This window comes from Paralichthys olivaceus, chromosome 10 (genome assembly GCF_024713975.1).
Source record: "Paralichthys olivaceus isolate ysfri-2021 chromosome 10, ASM2471397v2, whole genome shotgun sequence".
Classification (NCBI taxonomy): Eukaryota; Metazoa; Chordata; class Actinopteri; order Pleuronectiformes; family Paralichthyidae; genus Paralichthys; species Paralichthys olivaceus.
The window spans coordinates 335,001-351,424 of NC_091102.1; the positions used below are offsets into that span (position 1 = coordinate 335,001).

Here is a 16,424-nt window from a genome sequence, read left to right on the forward strand (position 1 = left end):
GCCACATCTCCACCAGGTGGTTTCAATGTGGACTCAACCAATTAGGAATGAGGAATGGGGGAAGGGAGCAGCTGGTTTTCTTTTGTATTTCCTTTTTCTCCGAGCCTTGAGTAATATTAACTCTAGCCTTAATCAGTTGTTGTAGAGTTACTGTCCTCTTTAATGTATTACTTTGAAAAATACTTTATTAACATTCTTGTTTGCTTTAATTATTTTTATTTTACCTTTTAAATTGAAGGGATGGTTTTACCCAAACATATTTAAAGCTATTGTTTGAGGCATTTGGCCATTTTGTCTTTGGACTGGGGACCCTTCTATCTGTCCGTGAGTTTTTATTATCGATGCCATGTACCGTTATCTTGTGAGAATTAAACTCTGAGCTCTGAACCAAGTTCTGGATTTCTGGTCTCATTGTTGCACTTCCATTCTCCCAGACTGAGTTTAAAGGGTTGAACCATCTGTTCCTGAGATATTTTACCTTTCTATTGAAAATAGATGGTAATGATCTAAAGATCATACATGTATCGACTTCCTACATGTGAAGTTAGATTCAGACACGTGAAGCCTGAACAGCAAGAAAATGTACGAAATTCAGAATAAGAAAATAATAAGTTTTTCATTTTGAGACTTGACGTGTCAGTAAAGTGTGAGAATCTACTGATGATGAGAATGTTGTGGTTTTGTAACGTCCATGGGGGGGGTGTCCTCATGGTGACTTCACGACCTCGTTCAGTCAAACTCAACATGAATCATCTCAGTTCAGACTCGACTCTTTTTCTCGACATGTTTCTATTTTTCACTGAATTAATCTGAGCTGTAAACACACGATGATGTCGGCGTCGTGAAGCTGATGTTTTATTGGATGATGAGGTCATACGTCATTGTCATGAGGAAATGTTGATATCAAACGTTTGTTACTTCATTACCACCTGGCTGCTAGCATGCTAATTCATTAGCCTGTGTGGGTTCAATACACTGACAGTTATCATTCATGTGTATGTGAGTGTGAGGCTGGAGCTTTAATGTGATGGAGCCAGGAGATTGTTTAGTCTCACACACGCACACACACACGCACGCACGCACGCACACACACGCACACACACACACGCACACAGGATAATGAGTGTGAGTCTTATCAACGGCATCACAACTAAAACACACACTGGCTCAGACTGGCTGGCGACTGTGTGTTGTAGGAAGTCAGTATTTATGTAAGCCATTCAGGAGGGGGGGGGGTGTTCTAACTTTGCTGCCGAGTGCATGATGGGAACTGAAGTCTTTCTAATCTTAGCTAACATTATCACCGAGCTAAAGCTACATGACGACGTTCACGTTACACTGCACGTCAAGTGTTAGCAACGTCTGTGTGTTAGCTTCTAACAGTTGAAATGAATGACCACCAGTGAGGCTCAGTGGAGGCGTGTGAAGCTAACAGGTTACCCCTGTTTTCAGTCTTTGTGCTAAGCTATGCTAACAGTTTGCCTGTGGCGTGTGGATGGGAGATGCTGGACTGACCGGTCGCAGCAGGAAGCAGCAGCAGGACACACACACACAGTGACACTGGAGCGGCCATGTTGGATCCAGCTGACGGGTTTGACTCTGTAGACGTCACAGAAACAGTGAAACACACAAGGACGTCACTGGTGCTGCTTCAGAGAGGACACAACGTCACACAACATCACCTGTAAGAGGACACATCACACAACATCACACATCACCTGTAAGAGGACACAACGTCACACAACATCACCTGTAAGAGGACACATCACACAACATCACACAACATCACCTGTAAGAGGACACGTCACACAACATCACCTGTAAGAGGACACAACGTCACACAACATCACCTGTAAGAGGACACAACATCACACATCACCTGTAAGAGGACACAACATCACACAACATCACCTGTAAGAGGACACAACGTCACACAACATCACCTGTAAGAGGACACAACGTCACACAACATCACCTGTAAGAGGACACAACGTCACAACATCACCTGTAAGAGGACACACACTTTGTACATATCATCTATATCTTACACGTGATTTAGTTGAACATGAGTATTCTGTCATTTACATACGTATATATATATATATATATATATATATATATATATATATATTTGTGTATATATATATATATATAAGCACATAAATCTAGAATTGTCACTCACATATTCACAGTAAATATATTGTCTGTGATTTTAAATATATGAATGTGATGTAAAGTGAATTCATTTCAATAGAAACATTCATTCTCTGTATTAATATTTAAATACATGAAATACACATGAAAACATCTGTGACCTTCACTGCAGGTACATTTATACACAGTGAAGTACAAGTACAAGAGGCTGTCAGGGAGTGGTAGACAGACACACACTGAGACACACAGACACACACAGACACACACACACACTCTGAGACACACAGACACACACACACTCTGAGACACACAGACACACACACACACTGAGACACACAGACACACACACACACTCTGAGACACACAGACACACACACACTCTGAGACACACACACACACACTCTGAGACACACAGACACACACACACACTGAGACACACAGACACACACACACACACTGAGACACACAGACACACACACACACTGAGACACACAGACACACACACACACACACTGAGACACACAGACACACACACACTCTGAGACACACTGAGACACACAGACACACACACTGAGACACACAGACACACACACACACACTGAGACACACACACACACACACACACACTGAGACACACAGACACACTGAGACACACACACACACACACACACACACTGAGACACACAGACACACTGAGACACACACACACACACACACACACACTGAGACACACAGACACACACACACACTGAGACACACAGACACACACACACAGACACACACACACACTGAGACACACACACGCACGGTTCTTACTCTGCGGGAGGTGATGAAGGACTCTGTGCGTCTGAATGGATCTTATCCTGGATCAGCTGCAGGTTCTCTCTCTATTGATCCGGATCAGTTCTCGTGTTGATCCGGATCAGCTGCAGGTTCTCTCTCTATTGATCCGGATCAGTTCTCGTGTTGATCCGGATCAGCTGCAGGTTCTCTCTCTATTGATCCGGATCAGTTCTCGTGTTGATCCGGATCAGCTGCAGGTTCTCTTGACAGAATGAGAATCGAAGCTGCGCCGCTTCTCTGCGGAAACATCAGACTGTCAAAGTAATAGCACCGCAACAAGAGCAACTTCCGGTCTACACTTTTAAAATAAACGCCTGATCATAAGTCATAACATTTTATTGTTTAAATATTTGATACAAACGCTAAAATAACATTATTTGTGTTTGTAGATATTTAGTTGTTTTCATTTTATTGTAATTTCTTCTTAATAATTGTTTATATCATGTTTCATAGATGTAGTTGTTTTGTATTTAGTAAATTATGTGTTTGACAGCTGATCTTTTATTTCGAAGTAAACGCAGTTCACTTCCTGGTGTGAACAGAGACGAGCAGCGACGTCTGTGACGTCACATGTGACCAATAAGTAGTTCGATGATGTCACTGATGAGACAGGAAGTGTCTCTGCTCCGCCTCTCACCTGAATAATGAGGATCTGATGCTGTTGACTGTTTGAGGACAGGTCTCCACTTTCACCTGGAGGTCATGTCTGGAAACATCTATGGACTCGACACACTGCTGCAGCGACCCCTTGTGGCTCAGAGGCCAAGGTGTGTGAGGGTGTGAGTTTGAAGTGAGCGTAAAAAGTAAGAGACACAAAACGACCACAGACACGTGAAAGACCCAGACTGGAAGTTCTTCATCTCCTGACATCATGTTCATGTTTCATGTTCATGTTTCATGTTGCTGACATCATGTTCATGTTTCATGATTCATGTTTCATATTCATGTTTCATGTTTCTGACATCATGTTCATGTTCATGTTCATGTTTCATGTTGCTGACATCATGTTCATGTTTCATGATTCATGTTTCATATTCATGTTTCATGTTTCTGACATCATGTTCATGTTCCATGTTTCATGTTCCTGACATCATGTTCATGATTCATGTTCCTGTTCCATGTTCCATGTTCCATGTTTCATGTTCCTGACATCATGTTCCTGTTTCATGTTCCTGACATCATGTTCATGTTTCATGTTCATGTTCATGTTTCATGTTCATGTTTCATGTTCATGTTTCATGTTTCATGTTCATGTTCCATGTTTCATGATTCATGTTCCTGACATCATGTTCATGTTTCATGTTCATGTTTCATGTTCATGTTTCATGTTTCATGTTCATGTTTCATGTTGCTGACATCATGTTCATGTTTCATGTTCATGTTCATGTTTCATGTTCATGTTCCATGTTTCATGTTCATGTTCCATGTTTCATGATTCATGTTCCTGACATCATGTTCATGTTTCATGTTTCATGTTTCATGATTCATGTTCCATGTTTCATGTTCATGTTCATGTTCCGTGTTTCATGATTCATGTTCATGTTCCATGTTTCATGTTTCTGACATCATGTTCATGTTCCATGTTTTATGTTTCATGTTCATGTTTCATGTTCCTTGTTCCTGACATCATGTTCATGTTTCTGACATCATGTTCATGTTCCATGTTTCATGTTCATGTTTCATGTTCCTTGTTCCTGACATCATGTTCATGTTCATGTTCCATGTTTCATGTTTCTGACATCATGTTCATGTTCCATGTTCCATGTTTCATGTTTCATGTTCATGTTTCATGTTCCTTGTTCCTGACATCATGTTCTGGAGGTTCATGTATGTTGAACACAGAAGTCTGAGGGTGGATGATAAAAAGTGAGAATCCCAGAGGGGGCGGGGCCCTGCTGCTCTTCGCCAGCAGGGGGCGCAGTGATGCATGCTGGGTCTGTTCAAGTGAAGCGGCTCAAACTAAATTCTCTCATCGTTCAGTCCAGCAGCAGAAGAAGCAGAGAGGTTTGTTGTCTTTACTTTCACGTCCTGCACCACAGCGCTCCCAGCGGTCTCATTCACACTGAGACCTCACCTGGTTTGTTCTGGTTTGTTCTAGTTGTTTTGGTTTATTCTGGTTGTTCTGGTTTATTCTTGTTGTTCTGGTTTATTCTGGTTGTTCTGGTTTATTCTGGTTGTTCTGGTTTATTCTGGTTGTTCTGGTTTATTCTGGTTGTTCTGGTTGTTCTGGTTTATTCTGTTTGTTCTGGTTCTTGTGGGTTGCTCTGGTTTGTTCTGGTTGTTGTGGTTGTTCTGGTTGTTGTGGGTTGCTCTGGTTTGTTCTGGTTGTTGTGGTTGTTCTGGTTTATTCTGGTTGCTCTGGTTGTTCTGGTTGTTGTGGGTTGCTCTGGTTTGTTCTGGTTGTTGTGGTTGTTCTGGTTTATTCTGTTTGTTCTGGTTCTTGTGGGTTGCTCTGGTTTGTTCTGGTTGTTGTGGTTGTTCTGGTTGTTGTGGGTTGCTCTGGTTTGTTCTGGTTGTTGTGGTTGTTCTGGTTTATTCTGGTTGCTCTGGTTGTTCTGGTTGTTGTGGGTTGCTCTGGTTTGTTCTGGTTGTTGTGGTTGTTCTGGTTTATTCTGGTTGCTCTGGTTTATTCTGGTTGTTCTGGGTTGTTCTGGTTTATTCTGGTTGTTCTGGTTGTTCTGGTTTGTTCTGGTTGTTGTGGTTGTTCTGGTTTATTCTGGTTTATTCTGGTTGTTCTGGTTCTTGTGGGTTGCTCTGGTTTGTTCTGGTTGTTGTGGTTGTTCTGGTTCTTGTGGGTTGCTCTGGTTTGTTCTATAATCAATAACTTCTTTACTCTGTTATTGTTTCATTAGAAACAGTCAGATCTGATACCTGATGGTGCTCCAGTGTCTCCGGTCTTTCTCGCCCCCCTCCTCTCCCCTACTTCCCCCTCCCGACTATCTCTCTCTCTTCTCCCCCCCTCTCTCCTCCTCATGTCTCTCCTCCCCATGTCTCTCTCCCCCCCCTCTCTCCTCCCCATGTCTCTCTCCTCCCCCGGTGGAGGCAGATGTCTCCTCTCTGACTCTGGTTCTTGAGGTTTCTCTCTGTTAATGAGGAGTTTCTCCTCCACAGACTCAAAGTGCTGCTCATGGTTCACCTGTTGGTTTCTGTAGATGAAGAAGAAGCTCTTCACCTTCTCTGTGAAGAGTCTGGAGATCATGTATATTATGATTTGGCGCTATACAAATAAAATGAATTGAATATCTTTGTGAGGACCATTTCAAATATTCTGACTGGTCCTCACAAATTCAACTGTTCTACACTGAGGACTCACACTTGGTTCTAGGGTCAGAGTTAACTTTAGGTTTCATTTAGTTTAGGGTCAGGAAATGTGTGTGTGTGTGTGTGTGTGTGTGTGTGTGTGTGTGTGTGTGTGTGTGTGCTGGCTCTCCTGGACACTAAGACCTTCTACCTCTTTTTGAAGTTTATGGATTTTTTACTCTGTCACTGAGAATGGTGCCATGCTTCAGTGAAACATGCCTGTATCTAGCCATGGTTAAGTTACCTCATCTCTTGAAATCAAGCCTGGCTCAGTGTTCAGGGTGGGGGGGGGGCTGCACGCGAGGGCGGAGTGCAGAACAGAGCAGAAGTGTTCTCCTGTGGAACCAGTGGAACTGTTTCTGTTTGTTCGGCAGCAGGAGAATGTTAGCAGCACGTCTCATGTGTGACTGCAGCTGCTGCTGCACGTTCAGAAAACACATCTGGAACACGGAACATCACAGATGCAGTTCACTGCTGATCACTGTTAGTTAATGACACTGTCATCAGATCAGTCAGATATAGTTTATTATCTATATATTGTATAACCAAAGGTGAAACAAGTTCATGTCTGTCTGTCTGCAGATCAATCAATCAAATGTATTTATATAGCACGGTATCACAACACTCGTCTCAGGGTGCTGCACAAAAGTTCAAGATCTTAAGAAACACAAAGTCCAACTTGTTCCACACCGAGCAAGCATGAGCAACAGCGGGGAGGAAAAACATCCGGCAGAACCGGGCTCGGTGTGGATGGCCTCTGCCAGGACCGGTTGGGGTGATGGTCCAACATGCGCAGTAGTAGGACCCATGGCTCCAGAGGTGGGAGGTCCTCAGGTGAGAGTGCTGGTGGTTGCCTGACCCTCCATTTCAGCCCTGCGACAGACCAGTGACCTCAATAGGTCCATTCCTCACCAGGACCCTCACCAGGACGGGCTCCGGAGAGCCCCACAGCATGGACCAAGGAGGGGAGGAGAAGACCCAAGGAGTTAGAGATATGTAATAAGATATAACAAAATAAACAGAGAGTGAAGAAGAGAGAAGGTGCTGGTTTCTGGTGCCTGATGGGTAATCCCCCAGCAGTGTAGGCCTATAGCAGCATAGCTATGGATGACTATGGTTCAGGGTTGAGCTAAAAGCTTTATCAGAAAGGAAGGTTTTAAGTCTAGCCTTAAATGTAGAGACCGTGTCTGCCTCCCTCACTGAGAGTGGGAGCTGGTTCCACAGGAGAGGAGCTTGGTGACTAAACGTTCTACCACCCATTCTCCTCTCAGTAACTCTAGGCACTACAAGGAGTCCAGAGTTTAGGGAGCGACGTGGTCTGTGGGGCAGTCAGGGGTTAAGAGCTCTTTAATGTAGGATGGGGCCTGATTGTTCAGGGCCTTATAAGTCAGAAGGAGGATTTTGAAATCTATCCTCTGTTGAACAGGGAGCCAGTGAAGTGAAGCTAAGGAGTAATGTGATCCCGTCTTCTGGTTCCTGCTCCTGCAGCAGCTGTTCTTCTGCTGGGACACAGAGTTTATCTCCAACGTTCAGCAGGAAACTTTAAAACAAGAAGAACTGTGAGTTCGGTGGATTTGTTACAGCAGCAGCTCAGCTGGTCAACAGAGTTCATCATGTGTGACTGCAGGGGGCGCTGCTGCTGCTCAGCTCCAGGTTGTTAAAAACAGACTGGCAGGTTTTCAGGTCAAGCATGCAGCGAGTCACATGTTGGCGTGTTCACACACACACGTGATGTTTTTATGTTCATGTCTCGTGATTTTAACATCCGTCTGTGTTGATTCTTCTGACAGCAGGATGAGCGACGTCTCTGAGGGGACAGGCCCATCACCTGGATGTGGTTCCCGTGGCAACGAGCCTCCAGCCTTCGTCCTCCCTCCTCGTAACGTCCAGGTCCACCTGGGAGGAGACGCCCGACTGGAGGGCAAGGTGGGACAGTAGTAACACTTAGATAAAACACACACACAGTTTGTGGGAAGTAGACACACACAGACACACACCATACACATACAGTACATACACAAACACAGACACACACACACCATACACATACAGTACATACACACACAGACACACACAGTTTGTGGGAAGTAGACACACACAGACACACACAGTTTGTGGGAAGTAGACACACACAGACACACACCATACACATACAGTACATACACAAACACAGACACACACACACCATACACACACACAGACACACACCATACACATACAGTACATACACACACAGACACACACAGTTTGTGGGAACAAAACATGAAAATGTGACATTTCAGATGTTCACTGAAGGATTAACATTGTTTTAGTCATATGACCAACGTGAAGACACACACACACAGACACAGACACACACACACAGACACACACCATACACACAGACATACAAACACACACACCATACACACAGACATACAAACACACACACACACACACACACAGACACACACACACACACACACACACAAACTGGAACCATCAGTGAACAAATGGATGAATCGTCTGTTTCTGTGTGTGTCAGGTGTGTGGTCATCCTGAACCTCAGGTCACATGGTACAGGGAGGGGAGGGCTGTGATTGGCAGAGAGCGTTGTGTTGTGGTGAGAGGTAGGCGGGGCACCTTCAGTCTGGTGGTGGGCGGAGTCAGAGAGGATGACCTGGGACGTTACACCTGTCAGGCAACCAATCAGGCAGGGAGTCGACAAGTTACCGTGGAGATTCTTCTGGAAGGTAATGAATACCTGCAGTACTCCGAATACTACACCTCATACTGTCAATACTACTATTTATAATAACAATACTGCTTTACTTGTACTGATAGAACCACAGTCTCCAACTATAAATTAATCTTTTACTTTGCAGGTGTGACACACAGCGCCACCAACAGGGCGCTAAAGTTCAACAGGAAAATAGTTCTCATCTGCGAGGTCACATGACCTGAAGAATTTGTGTCTTCACACCTCAGATGTTCCTGTGAACAACGTCACTGTTCAAACGTTCTGTAAACTGTTCTTGTGTTTCTCCACCTGCAGAGGATTCTGGGAAGAAGATCATCCACCTGTCCTCCATGAAACCAGGGTAAGCACCTGACATCTGAGCCTGACCTCTGAACTCTGACCTCTGAACCTGTCCTCGCTCAGCTCTGAATCTAAATCCAGACAGTTTGTGGTGTGAAAAACCAAACAATGGTTCACTCTTGGTTGCAGGTGGCGCTCTAACAAACCGATGTTGGAGAACAGGTCCAGCATTTGGGGCGAGAGTCCGCCCAAGTTCATCAGTAAACCGAGCCGAGTCTACGCCAAACTGGGACAGAGCGGGAGGTTCTCTGCCAAGGCAACCGGACGACCACAGCCCCTGGTCACATGGTACAAGGTGGGTTCTGTGATGGGGCGGAGCTTCTGTCTGTGTTTAATTGTTTTGTCTAAAGAGGGGGTGGACCTTCAGTTTGTGTGTTTGCTCTTTACCAGGAGGGGGCGGGGCTTCCGTTTTGTATGCGGGTCAGTATATTCGAGCGCTCCGGCCTTCACTTCCTGGAGATAAAGGAAGTTTGTGCGGATGATGCAGGAACTTACACTTGTTCGGTTTCCAACAGTGCTGGAACAGCGACTGTCAGCGCTGAGCTCCACGTTCAGGGTGAGACGAGCAGAGTTTGACTTCCTCACTGAACAGGTGGAACGTTGTTGTTAATGTCTTGACGTCTCGTCCTCAGGTGCTGAATCCTCCAGCAGGTGAGTCATCAGACCGATACCCTGTGATTTAAAGTCTAAATACGTTTGAGTAGACAGGAAGCTCTTGAGTCATGGGAGAAGTTTTAAATACCTTTTATTTCTATCAGAGCAGATTCTTCCTGCTGAGGACAAACACTAACAGCAGGTTCAGGTTAAAGGTTTATTAAGTGCTTCTGAGAAGATCTGCAGGGTTCGACTGCTTCTACTGTCAAAATCTGTCCAGTCCAGGTTCAGCTGCTTCTTCACGACCCTTGAAATAAGCACAGCATAAACAGTGACATCTACTGGTTGTTAGAAAACACACACTGTCTCTTCTGCTGTCTCCTGCAGGGCCGATCACACAACTGACACCACACAGACCTGCAGAGTGGACAGAGCTGCACCGTCCTCCCATACAGAGCAGCAGCAGAGCCCCCTGCAGGCAGACTCCTGGAGGAGCAGGCCTCCTCTACCATTGCTCCTGGTGGCTGAGGGGAGAACTACAGCTGTTCCAGTCAGTAATGAATTCAATTAAAATTAAATTAAATTCAGTTTTATTTGTATAGCACCAAATCCTAACATCATGATCTCCAGACTCTTCACAGAGAAGGTGAAGAGCTTCAGATCTTCTTCATGTAGAGAAACCAACAGGTGAACCATGAGCAGCACTTTGAGTCTGTGGAGGAGAAACTCCTCATTAACAGAGAGAAACCTCAAGAACCAGAGTCAGAGAGGAGACATCTGCCTCCACCGGGGGAGGAGAGAGACATGGGGAGGAGAGAGAGGGGGGGGGGGGAGAGACATGAGGAGGAGAGAGACATGGGGAGGAGAGAGAGGGGGGGGGAGAGAGACATGAGGAGGAGAGAGGGGGGGGAGAGAGACATGAGGAGGAGAGAGGGGGGGGAGAGAGACATGAGGAGGAGAGAGACATGAGGAGGAGAGAGACATGAGGAGGAGAGAGGGGGGGGAGAGAGACATGGGGAGGAGAGAGACATGAGGAGGAGAGAGGGGGGGGAGAGAGACATGGGGAGGAGAGAGACATGAGGAGGAGAGAGGGGGGGAGAGAGACATGGGGAGGAGAGAGGGGGGGAAGAGTGGAGAGAAGAGAGAGAGATAGTGGAGAGAGAGACTGGGAACACTGGAGCACCATCAGGTTTCAGATCTGACTGTTTCTAATGAAACAATAACAGAGTAAAGAAGTTATTGATTATTAATGATAATATTCACAATTCATATCATAATTAATTACTGAAGTGTTGTTGTTAATAATAATAATAATAATAATAATAATAATAGTTGTTGTTCTGAACCTGCAATGAGAGAGAGAGAGAGAGAGAGAGAGAGAGAGAGAGACTATGGGAGGAAAAAGAAACAGTCATTGACATGTATTAAAATAAATAAATGAGTGGGGGGGGGGGCAGACAGAAGTGCTCAGTGCATGATGGGAGTTCTCCCTCAGTGCCTGATGGGAGTTGTCCCTCAGTGCATGATGGGAGTTGTCCCAGCAGTCTAGACCTGTAGCAGCATAACTAAGAGATGGTTCAGGACTCACCTGATTACTGCTATGATGCATCAACACTCTATGAAACTTTCAGTGTTGGACGAATGACACAAGTTACTAAACTACATGAGTGAAGTGTGTTCTTTAACATGTTAGATCAATGTTACAGAGGTTTTACTGCCCACGATAAAATCAGTTACTCAGCATAACTGAACATTAGCTCAGCAACATGTAATGTTAGCATGAAGCTCCACTCAGTTCTGTATTTCTTTCTTTAGTTTGTCTCTGAAGAGTTTGTCTCTGAAGAGTTCGTCTCTGAAGAGTTTGTCTCTAAAGTGTTTGTCTCTGAAGAGTTTGTCTCTGAAGAGTTTGTCTCTAAAGTGTTCGTCTCTGAAGAGTTTGTCTCTAAAGTGTTCGTCTCTGAAGAGTTCGTCTCTAAAGTGTTCGTCTCTGAAGAGTTCGTCTCTGCAGAGTTTGTCTCTGCAGAGTTCGTCTCTGAAGAGTTCGTCTCTGAAGTGTTCGTCTCTGAAGTGTTTGTCTCTGAAGAGTTCGTCTCTGAAGAGTTTGTCTCTGAAGAGTTTGTCTCTGCAGGCTCAGTCCATCCTCCCTCCTGCTCCAGGACACGCCGGTTCAGACAGCAGCAGGTGCAGAAAACAAGCTACGCTAACGTTAGCTGTTGTCATGATTGCTGCCCAGTGTTAGAAGCTGTATTTGTCTCTATTTAACATTGATATTAAGGATGACTATTATTTTCCACTGTGACATGAAGTGTCTTATTGTACCGTCTGTCTGTTCCCTGAGCTCCACTGACTTCCTGTCTGTGGTTCAGGGCTGTGCAGAGGTCAGTGTCGGGGTCCAACCTGCGGTTTGAGGCCGTTCCTCTGGACCAGGAGGCCACAGAGGGAGGACAGGTGACCTTCACATGCCAAGGTCAATAAAACCTGCCAATCTCAGTGTTACAGACAGGACTCATATTATCAGGTGTAATGACCATCTCCAGCCTATAGAGGCCGCCTCTGTCCTGATCTCTCCTGTCACATGCTCGCAGTCTCGTCTGCTGCCGTTGCCATGGTTACCTGGCTGAAGGACGGGATACCAGTGAGGACAGGACCAGGTCTGACCCTCACTGTAGAGGAGGTGAGACATGTGGACCAAGGGATGTACAGGTGTCAGATGACCACAGCTGATGGTCCGACCATTGACTCTGCAACATGGAGGCTCAGTGTCCACAGTAAGACCTGTCTGTCTGTCTGTGTGTCTGTCTGTCTGTGTGTCTGTCTGTCTGTGTGTCTGTCTGTCTGTGTGTCTGTCTGTCTGTGTGTGTGTCTGTCTGTGTGTGTGTCTGTGTGTGACACCAATAGCGGATAATGTTTCCTCTATAACTATGATCCGTGTGTCAACCAGTTGAATCCCTTGTTCTGTGGTCGCAGCTGAAGAGCAGAACAAACTAGAGGAGCTTCATGAACAAAGCCTGCTGGGAAATCAGAGACGTATAAAGTGATGCATTCAGTGACGTCATGATGTGACTGCAGCCTGTAGAACAGCAAACTGGTTAGGGTTAGCGCCAACACCAGGTGCAGTTTGGTGGAGGGTCTTTGACTTTTTTAATCACATGACAGACACTTAAAGAAACGTCCTGGAAACACGTCACTGTCGTCATTGAGCTTCCGGTTGTTTTAGGTTCTCTCTCTCCTCAACACCTCCACTGTCAACGACAGGAACAAATCACATCTCTGCAGGTTCCACATGTTTCCAGGGTTTCACTCTAAAAATGTGTGAAACTAAACTCAGACAGCTCCAGGTGTTGGACGGGGTCGTCAGTGACTGCACGTTCATCAGGGGTTGACACAGACCAGTGTGTTGCACCGACACGTCCAGCAGGGGGCAGCAGACAGACGTGTGTCACATGTACATGGGAACATGAATGAAACATCAACTCGACTGTGTTTTTACTTTCAGTCAAACTTTGGTCACTTCCTGTTTGTTATCGGTTCGTCCGTTGATGAGACACTGACTCTTTCATTGTGTCCCAACTTTATTTAAACATCATGTGGAGACGAGTTTCACTCTTATTTTCACATTTTTCATGTTATGTTAAATTCTCTGTTATTGCTGAAACTTTGTGAAGCAGAAGAAACAGATGTGATGTGAAAACAGACGAGAGGAGAAATAGTAAAAGAGGAGAGGGGGGGGGGGGGGGGGCTCCGTGTCGTACGACCGTTAAACAAATATGAGCTGGAAACCATATAAAGACAAAACATGCTGCACAGAGCACACACACACACACACACACACACACACACACACTGAGAGACACACACACACACTGAGAGACACATACACACACTGGGAGACACATACACACACACACTGAGAGACACACACACACACACACTGGGAGACACACTGAGAGACACACACACACACACACTGGGAGACACATACACACACTGAGAGACACACACACACACTGGGAGACACATACACACACTGAGAGACACACACACACTGGGAGACACACACTGAGAGACACACACTGAGAGACACACACTGAGAGACACACACTGAGAGACACACACACACACACACTGGGAGACACACACACACACTGAGAGACACACACTGAGAGACACACACATACACACACTGAGAGACACACACACACACTGAGAGACACACACTGAGATACACACACTGAGACACACACTGAGACACACACACACACACACACTGAGATACACACTGAGACACACACTGAGAGACACACACACTGAGACACACACACACACTGAGACACACACTGAGACACACACTGAGACACACACACACACTGAGACACACACTGAGACACACACACACACACTGAGACACACACATTGAGACACACTGAGACACACACTGAGAGACACACACACTGAGACACACACTGAGACACACACACACACACTGAGGATGAAGCCTAAGAAGGACATAGACTGAATCTGACTCCTCCTCCAGATGTTCTACAGCTGCTTTCAGATCAGCAACCAAGTTCTGGTTCTGTTTTCACCGTTTGTTGAAAAATTATGTTGGTTCTGTTGGTTCTGATGGTTCTGATCATTTGTTCTGTTGGTTCTGATCATTTGTTCTGATGGTTCTGATGGTTCTGTTGGTTCTGTTGGTTCTGATCATTTGTTCTGATGGTTCTGATCATTTGTTCTGATGGTTCTGTTGGTTCTGATGGTTCTGATCATTTGTTCTGTTGGTTCTGATCATTTGTTCTGATGGTTCTGTTGGTTCTGATGGTTCTGATGGTTCTGATGGTCCTGTTGGACCCAGTAGAACCGGACTCAGTGACATGAAGTGAATTAACATCGATGACTCATGATCAGTTTCAGGTCATTTCCTGTTCTATCAGGTCACATGATGACGATTCAGCTGATATCTATCTTTCTAGACATGTTCACACCTCACCTGTACTCACCTGTACTCACCTGTACTCACCTGTACTCACCTGTACTCACCTCTACTCACCTGTACTCACCTGTACTCAACTGTACTCACCTGTACTCACCTGTACTCACCTCTACTCACCTGTACTCACCTGTACTCACCTGTACTCAACTGTACTCACCTGTACTCACCTGTACTCACCTCTACTCACCTGTACTCACCTGTACTCACCTGTACTCACCTGTACTCACCTGTACTCACCTCTACTCACCTCTACTCACCTGTACTCACCTGTACTCAACTGTACTCACCTGTACTCACCTGTACTCACCTCTACTCATCTGTACTCACCTGTACTCACCTGTACTCAACTGTACTCACCTGTACTCACCTCTACTCACCTGTACTCACCTGTACTCACCTGTACTCACCTGTACTCACCTCTACTCATCTGTACTCACCTGTACTCACCTGTACTCAACTGTACTCACCTCTACTCACCTGTACTCACCTGTACTCACCTCTACTCACCTGTACTCACCTGTACTCACCTCTACTCACCTGTACTCACCTCTACTCACCTCTACTCACCTGTACTCACCTCTACTCACCTGTACTTACCTCTACTCACCTGTACTCACCTCTACTCACCTGTACTCACCTGTACTCACCTGTACTGTTTTCATGTTGTCACGACATGAAGAGAAACAAGTGTGATCAAGTTTGAATCGTTGTGTTCAGTGGATGACACGTGTTTCACTTGTGTTCATATTTTGCCGCTGGTTTTCACCGTTATGCGTCACAGAGACTCTCGCTGTGTTTTATTGCGTGAGACTGTGTTTAGAGTTTTGAAAAAGAAAGACTGAGACCTGCAGATAGTGTTTCACTGGGTGAGGATAGTTCATGGTTCAGTCAAAATGATGCTCACTTCAGTGACTGAGTTCAGAAAACCTGTAAACACACGTATGCAGCTAAAGAGTGTTTGGTCACTGGTATTATATTGATAAGGGATGTAATGTCTCTCTCCTCCACCAGAGGGCCCTCTTCCAGCTGGGACGGTCTGTATGTGGGGGGGTCTGCCAAATAAAATATACAACAATAAAAAAATAATATTACGGAATCTGAGAAGTAAACCAACCAAGAACCAGGACCTGCCCACAGAGGACGTGAAGACTGAATCACAGACTGAAGTTCTGTTCAGGGCTCAGTCAGAGGTTCTGAGTCAAACCACGAAACTGTTGCATGTGAACATCTTATCCAGGTTTCTGACCACCACCATCCACCTGACTGTCTGAGTCCTAACTGTTCCCAGTCTGAATCCTGACGGAGTCACAGCGAGTACATCCAGGTGTTGCACAGGTGGTTGGATCTCTCTTGGGTGCAGCTTCAGCTAAATGATGAGTGATGGCAGCAGAGAATCTTAATCCCGTTTACTGCTTCCAGGTTTTGGTCAAATGACTGAGTCGTGATATTATGTTCAGTGTG

The 16,424-nt window shown here is 45.4% G+C and overlaps 2 protein-coding genes across 9 annotated transcripts in view; one reads left to right on the plus strand and one right to left on the minus strand.

The window, feature by feature from the left end:
- Positions 1-3,281, minus strand: part of LOC109641823 (bone morphogenetic protein receptor type-2-like) — a 14,150-nt gene extending 10,869 nt beyond the window's left edge. The window contains exons 1-3 of one of the 7 annotated variants that reach the window (XM_069532642.1): positions 2,971-3,280; positions 1,719-1,750; positions 1,516-1,599 (exon numbers count right to left, since the gene is read on the minus strand). In XM_069532642.1, the coding sequence (XP_069388743.1) occupies positions 1,516-1,573 (58 nt within the window). In that variant the 5' untranslated portion in view covers positions 1,574-1,599; positions 1,719-1,750; positions 2,971-3,280. Of the gene's footprint in view, positions 1-1,515; positions 1,683-1,718; positions 1,751-2,970 lie in introns of all 7 variants that reach the window. The other 6 variants (XM_069532645.1, XM_069532641.1, XM_069532640.1 and 3 more) reach the window with 6 other exon arrangements.
- A 1,703-nt stretch (positions 3,282-4,984) lies between these two features.
- The window catches only part of mylka (myosin, light chain kinase a), a 35,401-nt gene continuing 23,961 nt past the window's right edge, over positions 4,985-16,424 (plus strand). Inside the window, exons 1-11 of one of the 2 annotated variants that reach the window (XM_069532638.1) lie at positions 4,985-5,001; positions 8,088-8,223; positions 8,822-9,029; positions 9,332-9,377; positions 9,506-9,671; positions 9,767-9,932; positions 10,009-10,027; positions 10,358-10,520; positions 12,099-12,151; positions 12,337-12,437; positions 12,556-12,738. In XM_069532638.1, coding sequence (XP_069388739.1) covers positions 8,092-8,223; positions 8,822-9,029; positions 9,332-9,377; positions 9,506-9,671; positions 9,767-9,932; positions 10,009-10,027; positions 10,358-10,520; positions 12,099-12,151; positions 12,337-12,437; positions 12,556-12,738 — 1,237 coding nt within the window. In that variant the 5' untranslated portion in view covers positions 4,985-5,001; positions 8,088-8,091. Of the gene's footprint in view, positions 5,002-8,069; positions 8,224-8,821; positions 9,030-9,331; positions 9,378-9,505; positions 9,672-9,766; positions 9,933-10,008; positions 10,028-10,357; positions 10,521-12,098; positions 12,152-12,336; positions 12,438-12,555; positions 12,739-16,424 lie in introns of those variants that run through there. The other variant, XM_069532639.1, reaches the window with a different exon arrangement.